The 22,839-nt window shown below is 48.2% G+C and overlaps 1 protein-coding gene across 5 annotated transcripts in view; it reads left to right on the forward strand.

Moving 5' to 3' along the window:
- Positions 1 to 22,839, forward strand: part of gmeb2 (glucocorticoid modulatory element binding protein 2) — a 92,117-nt gene that overhangs the window by 48,541 nt on the left and 20,737 nt on the right. For 2 of the 5 annotated variants that reach the window (XM_041205199.1, XM_041205200.1), the window contains exons 8-9: positions 1,052 to 1,204; positions 17,881 to 18,003. In XM_041205199.1, the coding sequence (XP_041061133.1) occupies positions 1,052 to 1,204; positions 17,881 to 18,003 (276 nt within the window). The remainder of the gene's footprint in view (positions 1 to 1,051; positions 1,205 to 17,880; positions 18,004 to 22,839) is intronic. The other 3 variants (XM_041205201.1, XM_041205202.1, XM_041205203.1) reach the window with 3 other exon arrangements.

Consider the following 22,839-nt stretch of genomic DNA (forward strand, 5'->3'; position numbering starts at 1 on the left):
TAGGCTAAAGTGTAATATATATATAGTTCTTGAATAGGCTCACCTACTACTAAAGATTGTAAGTTCAAGGCAATTTCAAATGAATGTGCTGTTATAGCACAGATGATATGCTCTCCAAAGGCAGGACTTTTAGGTTGGCGGGTGGGCGCGATCGGCAGGCTTAGGATTGGCCGGGGAATGGACCGCCGATCGCGATCTCATGCTGGCTGGCCTGCCAGTGTGAAGCACGCACTGAAATGCTCAGTGCTGCTGGCGTGGGGGCGGAAGGAGGGCAGGCACTGACGTAAGCGCAGGCACGGGCAAGCGCTGAATGAATACTCCCTGAAGGCAGAGGGTTGCCTCAGGGAGCCGAAGACTTGAAAACCAATAAATAAAAATTTTTAAATCAGGAAAAAAATGTCCAGGCATCACAGTCAGTCACCTGGACATTTACATGATAAAAATGCTGTCCACAGATTTTTATTTTTATTTATTTAATAACGGAAACCTTATCCCATCCTTGGATGAGGTTTCATAAAAAACGCAAAGTCTGCCTGGCCGATTCACCCGTCCGCCAACCGTAAGATTGGATGGACCATGAAAAATCAGAGACAATTGCAACTTTAATTACACTAATTGGCCTCTTAATTGTCGATGGGCTTCCGACTTTTGCACGCGCCCGCCAACCGCAATGTCGCGCAAGCGGGGGATGACATCAGGACACTCGCCCGACACCATCTCGTGCAATTTCACGTCGGATCAGGTCAGGCGAGCGCTTGCACGCCGACCTAAAAATTCTGTCCCAAATTTTTTTTACACAGTGGGTTACTAGGACATAGAATACATTACCACAAGTGGCTACTAAAGCAGAGTCAATTGCAGGGAAACAGCTAAACACTTGAAGCAAAATTGGTTGATGCAAGAATGTAGGATTAGAGTCAGCGGGAGAGCTAGCACAGGCACAATGATCAGAATAGTTGCCTTCTGTTGCCAAAATTCTGCATTTGACTTTGAATGGCGTGGTTTGGCTCTCTAAATTTATTTATTCATGCTGTTGTTCATGTTGTTATTGTTTGTCAAACCGAAGAGGATACCTTCTCATTTTGGCGTGGATTAAAAGAAGCAGGTTTACTGGAAGAGGTCATACAGGAGTTTCAGCAGGAGATGCAAGGTACTCTGAAAGGTCTTCAACAAAGACTGCATCAGCCTCCTCTTCAGGTTGGCGGTGAGTGTACCATATCTTTTTAAACATGTTAGTTAAAAACTTAAAAGAAAAAAACTAATATGATACAATTCTAAGAGCATACTTCAGTTTCTTTTAAAATGTGAGGAAATGGCAGTTCACACTCTAAAGGAATACATTTAGTAAGATATAAACTAAAACATGACTTCACAGGCAGATTTTCCTGTTCTTGCGCCCGGCTGCAGTGCACAGAGGAAAATTAGGCAGGAAATTCGCATTAGGGAGTTTCCTAGATTTTCCATTCACAATCTTCCCCAGCTGATTATCTGCTGTGAACTACATTCAGAAATAGGTAAATCTCCTCCCACAATCAGAGAGACTAGAAAAAGGACATTTTCTTTTTTAATGCCTTTCCTTATCTAAAGTTTAGCTTATCTCAATAGGCAGTATTTCTAACTTTGCTTCCTCTGATTGAGTGGAAGTAGAGTAAAAATAGTCCAGGCAGGTAGAGACATACACAAACCAGATTGGGGGCGCTGGGGGCATAAGCAGATATTATTGGGAACCAAGAAAGGAGACAAATCTACAACATAATTTATATGCATGAACGACAAAAGCATGGGGTGGAATCATCCCAGATCCGCATGAAGTGCGGGAGTAAGCAGGAAAAAGAACATTTTACCTGCCAGCCACAGTGGTGGCTTTTCTCACCGTATCGTCCCAATCCCGTCTCATTAATCATGCATTCCAAAGAAACATGCCATTTCCCTGGTGGACAGCCTCCGAATCACCTGCCACGCCATGACCTCGCTGCTTCCTCACGCAGTATATTTAAAGTGTAGCTGTGCGCACACCTCTCAGTGTCTCTAGCCCAGGACCGCTGCACAAAAGACATGGCCCCGAAAGGCAAGAAGACAGCAGCCCCCCCAATTCCGTGATGCGTCCCTGGAACACCTTTTGTTTGCCGTGGAGGCCCAGTGTGATCTCCTCTACCTCTGCTCTGGGTGAAGGCCAGCAAGCAAGGTGACAAATCCAGAATGGGAGGTGATGGCAGCAGTGATCAGTGCCAATGCCCTGAAAAAGAGGACAGCCACCCAGTGCCAAAAGAGGATGAATGATCTCCTCCGTTCTGCCAAGGTAAGTCACTCTTCGCATCACTCTCAAATCACACACTCACAAACCCATCACACATCTATAGGGATCTCACTCACTGCCAGTTCAAGGGACATCACCACTCACTCTCTCACACACCATCATTGTCGTCATACCACCCATGGCACCATTCACCACCCATACATGCCACGTATACTATCACTTGGCCTAGCAGGCGTCCTGCTTACACTCGTTCCATCTGTATTCATGCAGGAAAAGCTGGCACACAACAAAAGGGAGAGGTCACAGACTGGTAGAGGAATGCCTGAAATGAAGGTCCTCATGGACATGGAAAATAGAGTCATTCAACTGGCTGGTGATGACCTGGACCGCTCCAGTGCTGATGGTAAGTTGCTCAACCAAGTCAGGATCCAGCAGTGCAACATCCATCAGACAACCATCCTGTGAGTGATGTGTCCTGTTTCACAGGCTACTGCCATGCACTAATTATCTCTCCTTACTACCATGGGCATGCCTGGGAAACAGCCAAGGGAGTCCTCAACCCAGGCCCTCAACTCAAGCCCTGAAGACAACTCAGAAGAGGAATCTGCTGAAACTCTCATTGAAGACCCATCACAGTGCTCACCCACACCCTCCACCAGTGCAGAGATACACATCATGGTGGGACCTACCTTTATAGTAGCCTCGGGATCACAATCTGGTGAACACATCGCACTGTTTGATCTGCAGCAGGCAGAGGCAGGGACTTCCCAGGTTTCCAGCACTTGGAGGACTGCTGGAGACCAGAAATCTGCTGAGCCCAAGTCAGATGGCAAGCCTCTGGACTCAGTCATACCTCAGTTGTTGGAGCAGCAAAAGCAAGCTTGGGATCATCAGGAAGGGGTGGCCGCTGCACTCCTCAGATCGCAAGGCACGATGGAGGAGACTGTTGGCCTTCAGTATGAGATGATAGCGCCAGCATGCCAACGCACGGAGGTCAACGCTGGAAGGATGGTGGCCACCATGGAGACCTTGGTCCAGGTCATCGGTCCTGCACTGCTGAGCAGGCTGAACTCCGTTGCTGATGCCATAGTTGGCCTCCAACAATGTCAACACGAGAGGGGTGCGGGGCAGCTTGATCTCACTCCAGCTTCCCCTTCTCCTCAGAGTCGGCCAGGGCCCCTCGGGCACTCATTGGGCATAAGAACATAAGAAATAGGAACGGGAGTCGACTATTTGGCCCTTCGAGCCTGCTCTGCCATTCAATAAGATCATGGTCGATCTACTTGTGTTTCGATTTCCACATTGCCATCTACTCCCAAATAAGAACGTAAAAAATAGGAGGAGGATCAGCAGGTGCACATCCCGTGCCGTCCAACCGGGTGACTCCAGGAATGCTTGGCCCATCTGAATCCTCTCTTCCTGTGACCCCAGCAAATCCAACTCCACAGGCCAAGGACGGTGCAGCTGCCACTCAGCAGGACCCAGATTGCAGGCTGGGGCCTATCAGGTCTTGGTCCTCCAGAGGATTCCCATCAAGGTCATCACAGACAGGGTGTCACGGTCAGCATGTTGCCTCCACCTCTGCTGTGGATGTCAAGGGAGCACCGAGACGCAGTGACAGGGTTAGGAAGGTTAAGAAAATGTAACTCTTTTGGAGTTAAACAATTAAACTAAATTAACAAAATAAGGGATAAAATAAACACTTCCCCTAAGTCAGGTCAGCTGGAAAGCCAAGCACAAAATTTAAAGGAAACTTACTAACATCAAATCAAAATATGATTAAAGGGGTTGATAAAATACCCCAGTCCCCCCGGTGCCCCTGGGCATTGGAAGGCCTTGACGGTGCCGGCAGACACTGTGTGCTCCCTCTCCAGGGACACTCAGCCGCGAACGTAGCCACGGAAGAGGGCCAAACAGTCGGGCGGGACCACGCCCTCGATCGTCCACTGCCTGGATCTGTTAATGGCCAACTTGGCCAGGCCCAGGAGCAGGTTCACGAGGAGGTCCTCCTCCTTCCCGGCCCCCCTCCACACCGGGTGTCCATAGATCAGGAGCGTGGGATTGAAGTGCAAACAAAACAGTAATAAAAGGTTTTTCAAATTACTGAAAAGGGAATGCAGCCTACCACACCCTATATAAGCGTGGTCCACAGACTCCACAAGACCACAAAAAGGGCAGGTGTCCTGGGAGTCTGCGAACCTACACATTCTCCGATTATAGGGGACTGCTGCATGCAACACCCTCCAACCCAGGTCCCCGATAGAAAGGGGGAGGACACCTCCGTAGAGGGCCTCCCATTGGGGGCCTCCGCCGCCGGACGGCAACAAGGCACGCCAGGACGTGTCTGGGCGGCGGACGAGGGCGAGAAAATGAAAGGTGTGCAGCAGCAGTCCGTACAAAAATCTCCTCCGCGCCGTGCCAAATGGCACAGAGGGCATGTCCCCGAGGCAGCTCGTATTGCGGGGCACCAGCACCCGAGGGAGGGTTCGGGGCTTGGGGCCAATGTGGAATTCCGTCCGCACAGGGGAATGTTCAGCAGGAAGACCACCGCGCACCTGGGCCACCTCTAGAGCTAAAATTACTTCGGGTCCGAGCACGACTGTCCCTAGGTCTTGGATGGCATCAGCTGCGATTTGGACACTCATAGACGCACGACGCACCAACTCCTGCGGGAGCATCCAGACCAATCCTCCGCGACCCAGCACGTCCCCGATCCTGGTCACCCTGGCAGCCACAGCCTTCCTTTCTGCCAGCCACTGAAAAGAATGGAGGGGCGGATTCCTGAGCAGCGGCTCTCTGACGATAGCCGCTACTCCTGACGGGGGATAGCTGCATTGCGAGGCGACCATGTTCCAGACTTTGATCAGGTCCTGGTAAAAGACGAGCAACGCCTGCAAGGAGCCACCGATGCCCCTCTGCTCTAAAAACAGGAGCTGCACGTCATAATAAGAAGATGTAACTCTTTCTGAGTTAAAACAATCAAACTAAATTAACAAAATTAGGATAAATCAGGCACAGCCCCTAATTCAGGTCAGCTGTAAAACCAAGAACAAAGTTTAAAGGAAACTTACAAACTTTAAATCAAAATGTGATTAAAGGGGTCAACAAAACACCCCAGTCCCCGCCGTGCCCACCGGGCACGGAAGGCCTCGAGAGTGCCAGCAGACACCGCGTGCTCCCTCTCCAGGGACATCCGGCCGCGAACGTAGCCGCAGAAGAGGGACAAACAATCGGGCGGGACTCCCCCGTGGATCACCCGCTGCCTGGACCTGTTAATGGCCAACTTGGCCAGGCCCAGAAGCAGGTTCACGAGGAGGTCCTCCTCCTTCCCGACCCCCTTCCGCACCGGGTGTCCGTAGATCAGGAGCGTGGGGCTGATGTGCAAACAAAACATTAATAACAGGTTTTTCAGGTAACTAAAAAGCGAGTGCAACCTACCACACCCTATATATGCATGGTCCACAGACTCCACAAGACCGCAAAAAGGGCATGTGTCCTGAGAGTTCGTGAACCTATGCATCCTACGATTATAGGGGACTGCTGCATGCAACACCTTCCAACTCAGGTCTCCGATAGAAAGGGGGAGAACACCTCCCTAGAGGGCCTGCCATCGGGGGCCTCTGCCGCCGGACGGCAACAAGGCACGCCAGGGCGTGTCCGGGCGGCGGACAAGGGCGATAAATGGAAGGTGTGCAGCAGCAGTCCATACAAAAAGCTCCTCTTTGCCGTGCCAAAAGGCACAGAGGGCATGTCCCCGAGGCGGCTCATATTGCAGGGCACCAGCACCCGAGGGAGGGTTCGGGGCTTGGGGCCAATGTGGAATTCTGTCCGAACAGGGGAACGTTCAGACAGAAGACCACCGCGCACCTGGGCCACCTCAAGACCCAAAATTACATCGGGTCCGAGCATGACTGTTCTCAGGTCTTGGATGGCATTGGCTGCAACTTGGACACTCACAGACGCGCGACGCGCCAACTCCTGCGGGAGCATCCAGCCCAGTCCCCCGCCACCCAGCACGTCCCCGATCCTGGTCACCCCTGCGGCCACAGCCCTCCTCTCCGCCAACCACTGAAAAGGACGGAGGGGCGGATTCCTGAGCAGCGGCTCTCTGACGATAGCCGCTACTCCTGACAGGGGAGAGCTGCGTTGTGAGGCGACCACGTTCCAGACTTTGATCAGGTCCTGGTAAAAGACGGGCAACGCCTGCAAGGAGCCACCGATGCCCCTTTGCTCTATAAACAGGAGCTGCACGTCATAATAAGATGTAACTCTTTTGAGTTAAAACCAATAAAACCAAATTAACAAAATTGGGATAAATCAGGCACAGCCCCAATTCAGGTCAGCTGTAAAACCAAGAACAAAGTTTAAAGGAAACTTACAAACTTTAAATCAAAATGTGATTAAAGGGGTCAACAAAACATCCCAGTCCCCGCCGTGCCCACTGGGCACGGAAGGCCTCGAGAGTGCCAGCAGACACCGCGTGCTCCCTCTCCAGGGACATACGGCCACGAACGTAGCCGCGGAAGAGGGACAAACAATCGGGCGGGACTCCTCCGTCGATCGCCCGCTGCCTGGACCTGTTAATGGCCAACTTGGCCAGGCCCAGGAGCAGGTTCACGAGGAGGTCCTCCTCCTTCCCGACCCCCTTCCGCACTGGGTGCCCATAGATCAGGAGCGTGGGGCTGAAGTGCAAACAAAACATCAATAAAAGGTTTTTCAAATAACTAAAAAGGGAGTGCAGCCTACCACACCCTATATATGCATGGTCCACGGACTCCACAAGACCGCAAAAAGGGCATTTGTCCTGAGAGTCCGTGAACCTATGCATTCTCCTATTATAAGGGACTGCTGCATGCAACACCCTCCAACCCAGGTCCCCGATAGAAAGGGGGAGGATACCTCCGTAGAGGGCCTCCCATCGGGGGCCTCCGCCGCCGAACGGCAACAAGTCACGCCAGGGCGTGTCCGGGCGGCGGACAAGGGCGAGAAAATGGAAGGTGTGCAGCAGCAGTCCATACAAAAAGCTCCTCTTTGCCGTGCCAAAAGGCACAGAGGGCATGTCCCCGAGGCGGCTCATATTGCGGGGCACCAGCACCCGAGGGAGGGTTCGGGGCTTGGGGCCAATGTGGAATTCCGTCCGAACAGGGGAACGCTCAGACGGAAGACCATCGCGCACCTGGGCCACCTCAAGACCCAAAATTACATCAGGTCCAAGCACAACCATTCTCAGGTCTTGGATGGCATTGGCTGCGACCTGGACACTCACAGACGCGCGACGCGCCAACTCCTGCGGGAGCATCCAGCCTAGTCCTCCACCACCCAGCACGTCCCCGATCCTAGTCACCCCTGTGCCACAGCCCTCCTCTCCGCCAACCACTGAAAGGGACGGAGGGGCGGATTCCTGAGCAGCGGCTCTTTGACAATGGCCGCTACTCCTGACGGGGGAGAGCTGCGTCGCAAAGTGACCATATTCCAGACTTTGATCAGGTCCTGGTAAAAGACGGGCAATGCCTGCAAGGAGCCACCGATGCCCCTCTGCTCTATAAACAGGAGCTGCACGTCATAATAAGAAGATGTAGTTGCACAGCCTGGGCATGGTGTTAATCACTTGTACATAATGTTCACTTTGTTAATAAACTACCAAGAATGTCTCCTTATGTATGGCTCCTTGTTCTGATGAGCAGTGTTCATGTTGCTCAGATGTGAAGCCTTGGTCCCTGCACTAGGTAAAGGCAGGTACCTCAGCCTAGGTCCTCTTCCCCGTGCTTTGTATGAACTTCCCAGCACACTGGTGCAGCTTCACTGTCACTGGTCACATCAGTCATGCCTGCACCTTGATGGAGCTTATCATTGCTGCCAGAATGTCCTGGGCCGGCGGCACAGAGTTGTGTCATTCTCTCTGTGTGCTCCCAGCAGCTTTGAGGTGCGGTTGCCACACAGCAGGACCCAGAAAGTAGGCTGGGGCCCGTCAGGTCTTGGCCCTCCAGAGGATTCCCATCAAGGTCATCACAGACAGGGTGTCACAGTCATCTGTGACATCTCATCTCATCAGCATCAGTGCCCAGTGACAGTGTGGACCTGAAGGATTCAGCTCAGAAAGGATGCCGTCGGTTAAGGGTAAGTTAAAGTTTCCCCACTTCATTTCCATGATATGACACTGTTCATAGAGCGTAAGCGAGGTGTCATTAGCCAGACTGGAGTCACGTAAGCTACGTGATGATATATGGAGTGTCCTCACTGCATATCGTCATTATCCTCCTGAATGTAGGGACTATGGGCACCCGCTGCATCTCCATGACAGGAGCTTTATCACAGGGGGTATGTGGGCTGCTATCGACCAGACATTCACAGATGCAATGTGAGGATCTATGGTGTCTCCTCACTGCATGTTGTCGTCATCCGCCACAAGTAGCTGATAGGCTCATGCCTGCCTTGTCTGGCCTGTGCGATGGCCTCATCGCCATCATCCTCACCTTTGAGGACCTTCTTGCCCTCATCCCGTTGACATTCTCCTCATAGGAGGAGATGTGCAGCTCCTTCATCTCCTCCTTAGCCAGCTCCTCTCCGTGTTACAGTGTCAGGTTGTGAAGGGCGCAGCAGGTGACGACAATGCTCGACACCCTCTGTGAACTGTGTTGTTGGGCTCCACTGGACCGCTGCGGGCACCAGAACCTCATTTTCAACATCCTGATGGCTTGCTCCACCAAGGTGTGAGTTGCAGCATGAATCTCGGTGTACCTTATCTCTGCTGCACATGTGTCAAATGTCACGTCCTCTGCGGGTAGCCCTTGACCCCGAGGGGCCAACTCTGAAGCCTCTGTGGACCCTGGAAGATGTCAGGGATCTGAGACCTATTGAGAATGTAGGAGCCCTGGACACTCCCTGGGAACCGTGCGCAGACTTGCAGGATGTTTTTGTGGTGGTTGCACACCAGCTGATCTATTAGCGAGTGGAAGCCCTTGCGGTTGACGTAGTTGACCGCTTGTTGCCATGGAGGTTTGAGCACCATGTGAATGAAGTCAATGGCATCCTGCACCTGTGGGAAACCTGAGATTTGTGCAAATCCTAGCAGTCTTGCATTCTGGCTTTCCTAATCCCGGATGCAATGCACAAAGTTGTGTGCCTTTGCAAAGATGGCGGCAGTGACCATCTGGATGCATTTGTGCATGGACGTTTGCGACATTCCAGACGTCACCTGTGGAACCACTCCGTAAAAATTCAGTGCTGTGGTCACTTTCACGGCCACTGGCACTGGATGCCCTCCATGTCCCTGTGGCGCCAAATCCTGCAGCAGGTGGGAGGTTTGACTGACCAGTTCCCTGGACATGCATAGTCTTCGGCGACACTGGTTCTCGGTCATCTGCAGGAATGACAAGCACCGTCTATAGACCCTGGGTCTAGCTAGTCACAGACCAGTGACGGTTCGCAATGGCCTTTCAGCGTGTGTGGGAGTGCCAGCTGCCCCATCTTCCTGAGGGTGTTGGTCTTCTCTCTGCTTAGCCAGGCGCCTCCGTCACTCTCGTCTCCTTCGTCTCCACTCTCTGTAAGCCACGAGGCATACAGCTAGGTCACCATGCTGCAAGCTTCAGATGTACTCCTCCTGCAGGATGAAAGAGAGAGATGCGTGGGTTAGCATGAGTGTACTAAGAACCTCTCTTGGTTAAATCTGAAGGCCCTTTAACACATCCCTGAGAGTGCTGGCCATCACTTGGATGCCCAGAGTTTAGTGCGCTGCATGGCTGCCCGAATCCCCATCCTCCTCTGCCCCACTCCACCTGACCGATTAGCAGCAGCTTTGCTCACTGGACTGCATGCTATGCTCTCAGCTCAGGTGCAGGTCTTCTCCTAACACGCGTTGCAAGTCTGCTCTGTTATCTTGAACCATGGTGGAGATTGGTCCAAACCTGAATAATGACATTGCAAGGACCTGTGAGTGCCTCTATCAGTGACTTTTCAAGGCCAAATTTCGCAACGAGATTGTGCACTATGCCCAATCGTCCAATTGTTCTGCAGTCCACTAAAACGCTCATTAGTTTGCAGTCTGTGCCCGAGGGGTGAAAAACTCTGGAGGCACTTGGTGGCACTTTCATGCCTCTGCATTGCCTGAGTGGGCAGATAAGTTAGAGGCCCAACTCCAAGCATGTCAATGTGGCTGCACCTGAACTGACTCAGCTGTGGAGGAATGGTCACTTTATGCAAGGTTTCCCTAATGCATGGCTGCTTCCCTCCCCCCACACACCCCCATCCCTGCACTTGCTTGCGCACTACCATCAACCGCAGTGCGGCCCTTGCCCCGGCACCGCACTGTCAGCCAACCGGGAAAATGTGCCCTCGCTTTAATGTGTGGCATTTCAACCTTGAGGTCCAACAGGCAATCTTGCGAATGCTGCGCAACATTACTGTGCACTCACCTCCGAGTTCCCCTTGAAGTGCAACTTGCCAGGTGCATGCCTTATAAATGTTGTTGTGAAACCGCTGACGTGCTCAGATAACCCAGCATGGGGAGATGATTCTGGTGAGCTGGGCTTATAATGATATGCAGATGTATCACAATGAAATTCCTGACGTGCGGCAATGGGAAATGCAGCCTGCCATTGATAGGCGGAGTGGACGATTGCAAACTTGTTTCATGACGTTGTGAAACTGGTTTTTGGCCTTCCCGCCATATTGCCTGCTCACATCTGCCATGACGCCCAACACCAGTAGGCATGGAAAATTCTGCCTATGATGTCAAAAAGGGAGATTGGCATTAGGGAACTATGATATGGCAGGAATATCCAAAACTTGAATGACCTTCGAGGACCACAATAAATAAAAACGCAGGAGTACAGAGTATTAGGAAAAGACGGATACACAGGTGCAGAGGCAACGTAATCATATATGTCAAGGATACCTGAGAGATTTAAGAGGTTAGTTGTGTGGTAGATGGTAAATTACTCAATAAGCCATTCAAATTAGATATTCTTAATTTGACATTTGGGGTAAACTACAGAGCCAGTGAGCAAAAAGAATAATAGTTTGCTCTCTATGAAGAGATAAGGGTGTGGGAAAACAGGAACATTTATTAATAGGTGAATTCAGTCAGCCAAATTTAAATAAATAAATTTACCAAATCAACAACTTTGATATGGTAAACATAACACATACTGCTTCATGACTGACAGCTGTAGGGAAACCACAAGAAATAGTGCAAATTTTGGGTTCATAATATTAACTAATCCAGAAAAACATACAGGAAATAGAAGCCATGGCACCCTTGGGTGATGGTGACTACAGAATGATCAAACTTACTATGATTTGAGACTCAAGTACTGAGAAACAGGGGACACATATGTCATTTTAGCAGGGCTGGCTTGAAACAAATTTAGTAACTGCTTAAGTAAATTAACTTAATGGTTTTGTTCTGCAACATTTCATTAGAGGAGAAACAGAACACCTCTAAAGATATAATACTGATCATGCGGAGAAAATAAGTACCTTGCTTCAGCAATCATGCACCAAACAGGAGTAAACATAAATAAATTAACAAATTAATAAGGACCAGATTGAAAGGAAAGCAAGTATCTACAAGTCCTGGAGGGAGAGTTGAGGAGGTTCTTGGGATGAATATAGCAACATGTGGAAAATGTTAAGAGGTGGATCAGAGGGGCAAAGACGATAAAAAAAGAACCTTCAGATGAAAAAACTTCATTGCAAAGTTCTTTCAATATTTTAACAGTGAAAGGAAATGTCAGAGAAGATGAGGGCAACATAAATATAGAAACATAAATAGGAGCAGGTGTACACCATTCTGCCCATTGAGCCTGCTCTGCCATTCAGCGCTGATCATGGCTGATCTTCTGGCTCAATTACTTTCTTGCCTACTCCTGATGGTCCTTGGCACACCAAAAATCTATCTATCCCAATGATGGAACATTCATAACCTTTGGGATAGACAAGTCTAAAGATTCACACCTACTGAGCGAAGAACGTAAGAAATAGAAACAGGAGTAGACCATTCAGCCCTTCGAATCTGCCATTCAATTAGATCATGGCCGATCATCTTGTGTTTCGATTTCCACATTCCCATATAACCCCGATAACCTTTGATTCCCTTGCCTTACAAGAATCCATCTACCTCTGCCATAAAAATATTCAATGACCCTGCTTCCACCACCTTCTGAGGCAGAGAATTCCAAAGTTGCACAGCCCTCAGAGAAAAGATTTCTCATCTCTATCCTAAAAGGGCGACCCTTACAATTCTCTTCACCTTAGTCCTAAGTGATCAGCTCCTATCCTGAGCCTTTTCCCCTGTGTTCTAGATTCCCCAGTTAGGGGAAACAACCTCTGTGTCTACTCCATCAAGGCCTTTCAGAAACTTGTATATTTCAATGAGATCACCTCTCATTTTTCAAAACTCCAGAGAGTATAGGCCCAATTTACTCAGCCTCTCATCATAGGACAACCCTATCATCCCAGAAACCATCTAGTGAACCTTTGCTGTATTGCTTCCAAGCCAAGTGCACCTTGCCTTAAATATGGAGTCGAAAACTGCACAGTACCAGGTGTAATCAATTGTAGAATTCCACAATTGTAGAAAGACTTTCTTATTCTGGTACTCCAATTTCCTTGCAATAAAGGCAAACATGTCATTTGCCTTCCTAATTAATTGCTGTAACTCTTTCGAGTACAAACACGTTTCCATCTGTTCCTATTCAGATGAAGTTACGTTGTTTCATAGTTTGCCATTGTGAGATTTGAACTCTTGATCTTGGGGTTACAAGCCCAGTACCATAACCACTTGGCTATTTAGGCGCACTAACGTTCTGTGTTCCTTGTACAAGCACTCCCAAATCCCTCTGAACATCAACATTTGAAAGATCCACATCTTTTAAAAAGATATTCTGCATTCCTATTCTTACCACCAAAAGTATGAATTACCTCACACTTCTCTACATATACCCCATCTGCCACTTTATTGCCCATTACTTAACCTCTCTATATCTCTTTGCAACCTCTGTGTCCTCCTTACAGCTTACACTCTCACCTAACTTTATATTGTCAGCAAACTTAGATTCATTACTCTCTGTCTCTTCATCTTTCTCATTAACACGGATTTTAAATAACTAAGGTCCCAGCACTGATTTTTGCGGTACTCCATTATTTGCAGCCTGCCAACTTAAAATGCCCTGTTTAAACCTCCTCTTTGCTTCCTGTCCATTAACCAATCCTCTATCCATGCTGAGATATTAACCCCAACTCCATGAGCTCTTATTTTGTGTTCACCTTTTCTGTGGAACCTTATCGAATGCCTTTTGGAAATTCAACTACTGGTTTCCTTTTATCTACCCTACTATCCTCAAAAAACACTAATAAATTTGCCAAACATTATTTCTCTTCCATGAAATGGTGTTGACATTGTCGAATCATACCTAAGTGCATTGTTAAGGCTGCCTGAGTAGATTTTGGCATAGATTCCAATGACTGATGTTAGGGTAACTTGTCTGTGGCACCCATTTTCTCTCTCCCTCTTTTGTTAATTAGCAGTGCAAACAATGCTAAAACAATGGAGGCGAATACAATGGCTAATATTCTGAGCAATCACTTGCACCAAATATTTGTAAGGGCATCATGTCCTTGCTAAGTAGTGCTAAGAATTAAGAACTTATATATAAATGTGATTGAAGTCCTAAACAGCCTAAAAGCAGTCAAAACAAGTAAGTTCCTGTTACCTACCTATATTGACCTTTTTAAGGAGGTGACACCCTAAATGGATAGTGAAAAGCCCTGCAATGTGGTGACACTGGGCTTCCAAAGAAGCATTTGGCAAATTAATGACTTCTCCGGTGTCTGTGGGCTGATGCAACACCAGGATACCAAAATTGGTCAACAGTGCGCAGGCAACAGTCTCCCTTCTTCCCCACTGAACCAAGAAGCATTATAAAACAAGATGGGACCTATTCTAGGGCTATTTAAAGGACCAGTCAACAAGCTGTAGCTAAGGTGATTTTGACTTGTGCTCAGGCAAAGTTAGAGGAAGCATTATTCTGAGTGGTTGGAAGAATTCAGAAGTTTCTGCTAAGCACAGCAAGGTAGAAAATAACCTTGCCTTGTATAGGTATGAGGGCAGTTGTTGCAGTGCTACACAATCTGCCACATGAACACAATATGGAGAGGAGGAGACAGAGAGAGGAATCTCTTGACAGGAGGGAGGAGAAAGAGGGCTCTTCTTAGATGACCTTACCTCAAAAGGGTTTTCTGGGCGCTCCACTCCTATGTTGCATTGAGCCAGGAGCAGTTCCCGAGGAGGCTACGTCACGCCACTCTTTCATACAACATGGAGCCTCAAACTAGAGTGTAGATGCTTCCTAGTAGCTGTGAAGATCACTGTTGCCCTTCTTTCTATGGAACAGGATCCTTCCAGGTGGGAGTTGGTGACATTAGCAATGTATTGCAGTTTGCTGTCCACAGCAGCATCGGGGAGGTGACAGAGGTAGTCTACAGAAGGAGAGGGGACTTCATCATCTCCTCCCTGAGGAGTGAAGACCAAGATAAAAGGACACATGGGTTGGCCAGAATAGCAGGATTCCCAATAGCAGGGCACCATTGACATCGCACTTGTGGCTCTCCAGGTCCCTCATATCAGTGAGGAGCAGTGTGTAACTGCAAGGGCTGGCACCCTGTCAATGTGCAGTTGTGGGCCACATTGCCTGTCATCCTGGCAGCACCCATGATGCATCTATTCTGCAACAGTCAGCCATACAACTGCTTTTGGGTCTCCAAGGACCCCCATCTGCTATCTCGCCCTATGTGGCTGACAAGCCATGGAACCACCTGCAACATCTTGGAACATGTCATTGATCTTGTAAAGCAAAGATCTCACTGCTTTGTACATGTCTGAGAGGGTCATCTTGTTTGTGGTGGTGTGCTGTGTCTTTCTACAGCCTTGCAATTCTAAGGGCCTAGCCACTTCCCCCAGGTATCCAGAGGCTACCACAAGAGAAGGAATAGGAAGGGAGGAAACCTAATGCAACTGGACAAAGCAAGAGGCACTGCATAGTGAGGCATTGCTTCAGTTAAAATGAACTTTCTCACTCCAACAGGGATCCATCATTCCCTAAGAATAGATCCGTTTCAGACTCTCCATGACAGAGTCCCCATGGCGGCAAGCATCATTGAATAAAGGCCAACAGCAAAAAACTTCACTCAACAACTCAATCCAGCAGTACATCAATAATACAAAACAAACAGAACTAATCTCGATTGTGTATCCCCTTAATGCCTGTCTTATGGGTGCCCTTGCCTGGCTTAGTGCTCCTATGTAATGTTACCTCAGTGGCTACTCCATAGCTGGTGGAAGTCTGCCGCCAGACTTCAACCATAGCCACCTTGGCATGGGTGGTAGCAGAGCAGTGTGGGCTAGATGGTTGAAAGACAACAAGGGCACTGGCAGAATATCAGCAGTGGGATTAAGAATAATGTCATCCTGAGAGAGGATGGCAGGTTTGTGCTGCCACTCCCACAAGATGGAGTCTCAGTAAGTAATCTGTTGGAGTGCACATTGCTGGACTGCTGTGAAAGCCTGCATGCCCCGTTAAGGACTGAGATCTGCATCCACAGTGGCAGCATTCACAGACTGGATGGCAGCAGTCTGAGCCTGCATGCCCGTAGTCAGGGATCCCATAGCCTCAGTCTGAGCTTCCACTGCAGCACTGATACATTGGGAGGAAAGGATGGACTTCAAGTTCTGTCTGATGCCCTGTGCCACAGTGGAGCCAGAATCCTCTGTGCTACATTTTTTAAATTATTCATTCATGTGGGTGTTGGTGGCTGGGCCAGCATTTATTGCCCATCCCTAATTGCCCATGTGAAGGTGGTGGTGAGCTGCCTTCTTGAACTGGTACAGTTCATTTGGTGTAGGTACATCCAGAGTGCTGTTCGGAAGGGAGTTCCAGGATTTTGACCCAATGACTGTAAGCTATCTGGCAGGCCTGCCAATGCACCAAGCCTCTCAGTGTGTGTTGTCATCAGCATTTCTCTACAGCTCACCCCAATGAGGTCCTCACCTGATTCCCCTGAGCAGAATCTGCCTGTTACCTCGCCCTCTGGGGAGTTTGCACTTAAGATGACCTATCCCCTTGTCCTGGCTGCAGCCCACGCATGCCCAGTGATCCATCATGTGCTGATCCTGATTTCAAACTAAGCTTCTAAGGTTTATGCAGTTCCAGCACCTGAGATGGTGGCTGCGGGTGTTAGGCCAAGTGGCAATGCTCCTTCCTTAGAGGTGCGCACTTCCTTTTGCCCTCCCCTCTGAGGCTGCAGTGACTGAGCAGCTAGTTATCTGAGAGGGGTGGGGGGAGAGGCAGAAGATCCAAAGTCACTCCATCTGCAGTTTCCATTTCATGGCACCTTTCAAATGGGTAAGGAGTGAATGAAGAACTATCATAAGGATGGTCTTGGCAATGTTGTTTGCCTCTGCTTCTGGCAGTGGTGCCCATTATCCTGTGGGCCATCTTTTTAAAGGTGCTGAGGGGGTAGATGTGTGATGGTTCTCTGCTAGGACTTTAGTATCCCTCATGTTGGTGGCCACCTTCTGCAAGAGAGGGTGCAGAATGTCAGTGGTGGTGTGTCTTTTTGGTTGGGTGATGTGCCTGTCATAGCTGAATAGCTGTAAGTTTCCAGAGATATTTAGAGATGTGTATGGCTGAGGAGGATAACAATGTTCGGGGTGAGTTCTTGAGTATCAGGGTGAGCTGCTAAGTGAGTGATGGTGTGGTGGGTGTGAGTTGAGACATGTAAATGCATTTACACATCTTGACCACTTGGATGGGGTGTTTAAACATTTTTCAACTGCTGCCAAGTTTTAGGGAGCCACAGTCTGGGTATTTACTACCTTGCCGTGTGCTTCCATTTCCTTTCGAGGCTTTATCTTGAGGGATTCCTGCTCTCCGCTGGAAACATGGCCTCCTTCCTGGCTTCCATATCTCTGCATTATGCATCTGGAGCTTCATCACTAAATTAGGGAGCTTGTCCCTTCCCCTGGTGTGCCATCCTCTTCCCCCTCAATGGCAAAACACGAGTATCCAACAGCCTGCAGTGCGTTATTGCAACTTCCCTTTTAGAGTGACTGAGCCTATGAAATGGGGAGGCTGCCTGGAGCATGTGTTTCTGTCACAATGTTACTCAGTCCCCTGCAATGTGCAGAGGATTTTTGTCAATGCAATGGAGTCTGGGGCTGATCAGGAGCCACTTGTGGTCAAGTTACTACCAGGGAAATGAGGTGGGTGTATGAATTTTGCATCTTACTCACCTAATTTCCAATGGGCGCAGGTAGGTCATGAATCACAACTCAGTGCCCAAAAATCAGGGTGAATGAATTTCACCCCATGTAAGTTTAGGTTGCAGATTAACTGAATTCTTCAAAAACCAAAGCAGAAATAACACCTGTAGACAATATTTTTCATTAAATTTATTTTTGGAAATGCTGTATTTATATTACTTTTGGATAAATAAGTACCAAACAAAATTCTGCGTAATTTTTTGGTTTCACTTACGGTTAGTATTTTTTATTGTTTAATAAGCATTTTTTAAAAAATGGTCTGTATTTTATGATTTACTAATTTTCTATTGATTATTATTTTCAGATGCAGTCATTCTCAACAATATTGTACAAAGTTTTGGTCTTTTGGACCTTGTTAAAAAGGTTTTGACAAGTCACAAGAGTCAAATGGATCGTTCCCGAGAGCAGTATACACGAGATTTAGCGGGTGAGTATATGTGCATTAATGTTCTGCTGCTGAAAGCTAATACAGTTCTGAGTTAACGGTTATAAAAAGCAGAAATTCTTCTTTTCTGCTGACCATTGCAATATTTTTGAAGTGCCTTTACATTTACTTTCAGAGGAGAGAGGTGGGTAGATAATTGGTTTGTGTGCCATCATCAATGGTACTATGCAACTAGCTTGTTGGGAGTGCAGCAGGGCAGCTTGAGATGACTCCTGTCTCTCTGTTTGGAAAGTGTTGTTCTCCCTTCAATGCCTTCCTGTGATATTACAGTTGAGTGGGAGGGATTATGGATAGAATCATCATTCTACCAATTCTGTCATCTAAAGTCTTTGTACTTCAACTTGATGTTACCCACTAACTGCTACAGTTTCAGTGAAGTTATAGTCAATATAATTTTACCATGCCAAATTCTGGGAATAACAGCCTGTATGGCACTATCCTCAGTGGGTGTATCACAGAGTGAGGGAGCTTCCTTAAACTAATGTTTTCAACTAGTCTATAGGTAGAATATTGGCAATTGAATGGCCAACGTAAAGAGAAATGAAAGAGAAGCGATCAATGAGGAAAGGATCAATATGGAGATGGAGTTTGCAACAAAGGAAGAGGAAGTTCAATAATTAAGCTGAGATGGGAAAAAGGCTGCACTGCATTTCAGTGACATCTCCCTTGATGCGGTGCAAGTGGCTGTGAGGAACCACAGAGGGATACTCTTTCACAGTATTGGGGGAACAAGCCCAACTGGTGAAACCAGGAAGATGTGGCTGGAGGTGGCTCAAGAGGTTATCAGCACAAGCTTAGTGCTACCTTGATTTAGTGCAGTGAGTGCTATAATGACCTAACCAGGTCAGGAAAGAGGAGTACAATTGCGCATTCCCCTACATTCTGCTGTGCACATTCCTATCCTCACTTGTTAAACCCACTCCACATCACTCTTCACACCAAACTATTTTGCTCATTCACCCATCCTTCTATACACTTCCTTACCTCCCCATCCATCCGTTCGCCATTGCCACTCACCTTCAATTTCATGACTTTCCCTAATAGTGACCCTCACCAAATCCATCCAAAGATTGGGTGAACATATACCATTACACTGTCTCATAGATAGGGCTATTATTTCCCTTATTGTATGAAAAGTGAACATGGAACCCAAAGGTCCATAGAACCAGAAGTGTCCAGTTTACAAATGTAGATGAGGCGGCACTGGAGATCGGTGGTGTTTTGGCATTCCAGATTATTGGAGATGGGAAGCTCCCAGCTACGTGGTGATACAATTAACTATTAGCGACCACATATATGACGTTTGGTCATATTTTACTTGCTGTTGAAATCAAGTCAATAAGATCACCTCCATAATGATAATTAGCAACATTTCTATATTGCCAATACTAATTTGTATCCTTCATCTCCTCTGGAGGTCCCCAGCATAAACATCACCATCCCTGGGTATGTCCTGTTCCACTGGCAGGACAGGCCCAGGAGATGTGTCGGGAGGGAGTTGCCCTGGGAGTACTGAGCATCGATTTGGGACCCCATGAAGTCTCATGGCATCAGGTCAAGCATGGGCAAGGAAACCTCCTGATTACCACGTACCGCCCTCCCTCAGCTGATGAATCAGTGCTCCTCCATGTTAAACACAATTTGGAGGAAGCACTGAGGATGGCAAGGGCGCAGAATGCACTCAGGGTGGGGGACTTCAATGTCCATCACCAAGAGTGGCCCGGTAGCACCACTACTGTCCTAGCTGGCCGAGTCCTAAAGGACATAGCTGCGAGACTGGGTCTGCGGCAGGTGGTGAGGGAACTAACAACAGGGAGAAATATACTTGACAAAAACAGAATTACCTGGAAAACTCAGCAGGTCTGGCAGCATCGGCGGAGAAGAAAAGAGTTGACGTTTCGAGTCCTCATGACCCTTCGACAGAACTTGAGTTCGAGTCCAGGAAAGAGCTGAAATATAAGCTGGTTTAAGGTGTATGTGTGGGGGGCGGAGAGATAGAGAGACAGAGAAGTGGAGGGGGGGGGTGTGGTTGTAGGGACAAACAAGCAGTGATAGAAGCAGATCATCAAAAGATGTCAACGACAATAGTACAATAGAACACATAGGTGTTAAAGTTAAAGTTGGGTGATATTATCTAAACGAATGTGCTAATTAAGAATGGATGGTAGGGCACTCAAGGTATAGCTCTAGTGGGGTTTTTTTATAATGGAAATAGGTGGGAAAAGGAAAATCTTTATAATTTATTGGAAAAAAAAAAGGAAGGGGGAAACAGAAAGGGGGTGGGGATGGGGGAGGGAGCTCAAGACCTAAAGTTGTTGAATTCAATATTCAGTCCAGAAGGCTGTAAAGTCCCTAGTCGGAAGATGAGGTGTTGTTCCTCCAGTTTGCGTTGGGCTTCACTGGAACAATGCAGCAAGCCAAGGACAGACATGTGGGCAAGAGAGCAGGGTGGAGTGTTAAAATGGCAAGCGACAGGGAGGTTTGGGTCATTCTTGCGGACAGACCGCAGGTGTTCTGCAAAGCGGTCGCCCAGTTTACGTTTGGTCTCTCCAATGTAGAGGAGACCACATTGGGAGCAACGAATGCAGTAGACTAAGTTTTCCAGGTTTTCTGCTGAGTTTTCCAGGTAATTCTGTTTTTGTTTTGGATTTCCAGCATCCGCAGTTTTTTTTTTGTTTTTAGAAACATACTTGACCTCATTCTCACCAACCTGCCTGCTGCAGGTGCATCTGTCCATGACAGTATCAGTAGGAGTGACCACCGCATTGTCATTGTGGAGACAAAGTCCCACCTTCACATTGAGGATACCCTCCATCATGTTGTGTGGCACTACCACCATGCTAAATTGGATAGATTTCGAACATATCTAGCAACTCAAGACTGGGCATCCATGAGGTGCTGTGGGCCAACAGCAGCAGCTGAATTGTACTCAAACACAATCTGTAACCTCATGGCCTGGCATATCCCCCACTCTACCATTACCATCAAACCAGGGGATCAACTCTGGTTCAATGAAGGGCATGCCAGGAGCAGCACCAAGCATACCTAAAAATGAGATGTCAACCTGGTGAAGGTATAGTACTGGACTGGTTGCATGCCAAACTGCATAAGCAGTAAGTGATAGACAGGGCTAAGCGATCCCACAACCAACTGATCAGATCTAAGCTCTGCAATCTGGCCATATCCAGTTGTGAATGGTGGTGGACAATTAAACAGCTCACTGGAGGAGGAGGCTCCACGAATATCCCCACCCTCAATGATAGAGGAGCCCAGCACATTTGTGCAAAAGATAAGGCTGAAGCATTTGCTGCAGTCTTCAGCCAGAAGTGCCAAGTGGATGATCCATCTCGGCCTCCTCTAGAGGTCCCCAACATAATAGATGCCAGTCTTCAGTCAATTCGATTCACTCCACGTGATATCAAGACATGGCTGAAGGCACTGGATACTGCAAAGGCTATTGGCCCTGACAGTCTTCCAGCAATGGTACTGAAGACTTGTGCTCCAGAACTTGTCGCACCCCTAGCCAAGCTGTTCCAGTACAGCTACAACACTGGCATCTACCTGGCTATGTGGAAAATTGCCCAGTTATGTCCTGTACACAAAAAACAGGACAAATCCAACCTGGCCAATTACCACCCCATTAGTCTACTCTGCATCATCAGTAAAGTAATGGAAGGGGTCATCAACAGTACTATCAAGCGGCACTTGCTTAGCAATAACCTGCTCATTGACGCACAGTTTGGGTTCTGCCAGGGTCACTCAGCTCCTGACCTCATTACAGCCTTGGTTCAAACATAGCTAGAAGAGCTGAACTCCCAAGGTAAAGTGAGAGTGACTGCCCTTGACATCAAAGCCGCATTTGACAGAGTGTGGCATCAAGGAGCCCTAGCAAAACTGAAGTCAATGGGAATCAGTGGGAAAACTCTCCACTGGTTGGAATCATACCTAGCACAAAGGAAGGTTGTGGTTGTTGGAGGTCAGTCATCTCAACTCCAGGACATCATCGCAGGAGTTCCTCAGGATAGCGTCCTAGGCCCAACCACCTTCAGCTGCTTCATCAATGATCTTCCTTCCATCATAAGGTTAGAAGTGGGGATGTTGGCTGATGATTGCACAATGTTCAGCACCATTCATGACTCCTTAGATACTGAAGCTGTCTATGTCCAAATGCAGCAAGACCTGGACAATATCCAGGCTTGGGCTGACAAATGGCAAGTAACATTCACGCCACACGAGTGACAGGCAATGACCATCTCCAAAAAGAGAGAATCCAACCATCGCCCCTTGATGTTCAATGGCATTACCATCACTGAATTCCCCACTATCAACATCCTGGGGGTTAGCATTGACCAGAAACTGAACTGGACTAGCCATATAAATACTGTGGCTACAAGAGCAGGTCAGAGGCTAGGAATCGTACGACGAGTAACCCACCTCCTGACTCCTCAAAGCCTGTCCACCATCTACAAGGCACAAGTCAGGAGTGTGATAGAATACTCTCCACTTGTCTGGATGAGTGCAACTCCCCCAACGCACAAGAAGCTTGATACCCTTCAAGACAAAGCAGCCCGCTTGATTGGCACCACATCCACAAACATTCACTCCCTCTACCACTGACGCACAGTAGCAGCAGTGTGTACCATCTACAAGATACACTGCAGGAATTCACCAAGGTTCCTTCGACAGCACCTTCCAAACCCATGACCGCTACCATCCAGAAGAATAAAGGCAGCAGATAGGTGGGAAAACTATCACCTGGAAGTTCCCCTCCAAGTCACTCACCATCCTGACTTGGAAATATATCATCGTTCCTCCACT

Source organism: Carcharodon carcharias, chromosome 14 (assembly GCF_017639515.1).
Source record: "Carcharodon carcharias isolate sCarCar2 chromosome 14, sCarCar2.pri, whole genome shotgun sequence".
NCBI classification, from domain to species: domain Eukaryota; kingdom Metazoa; phylum Chordata; class Chondrichthyes; order Lamniformes; family Lamnidae; genus Carcharodon; species Carcharodon carcharias.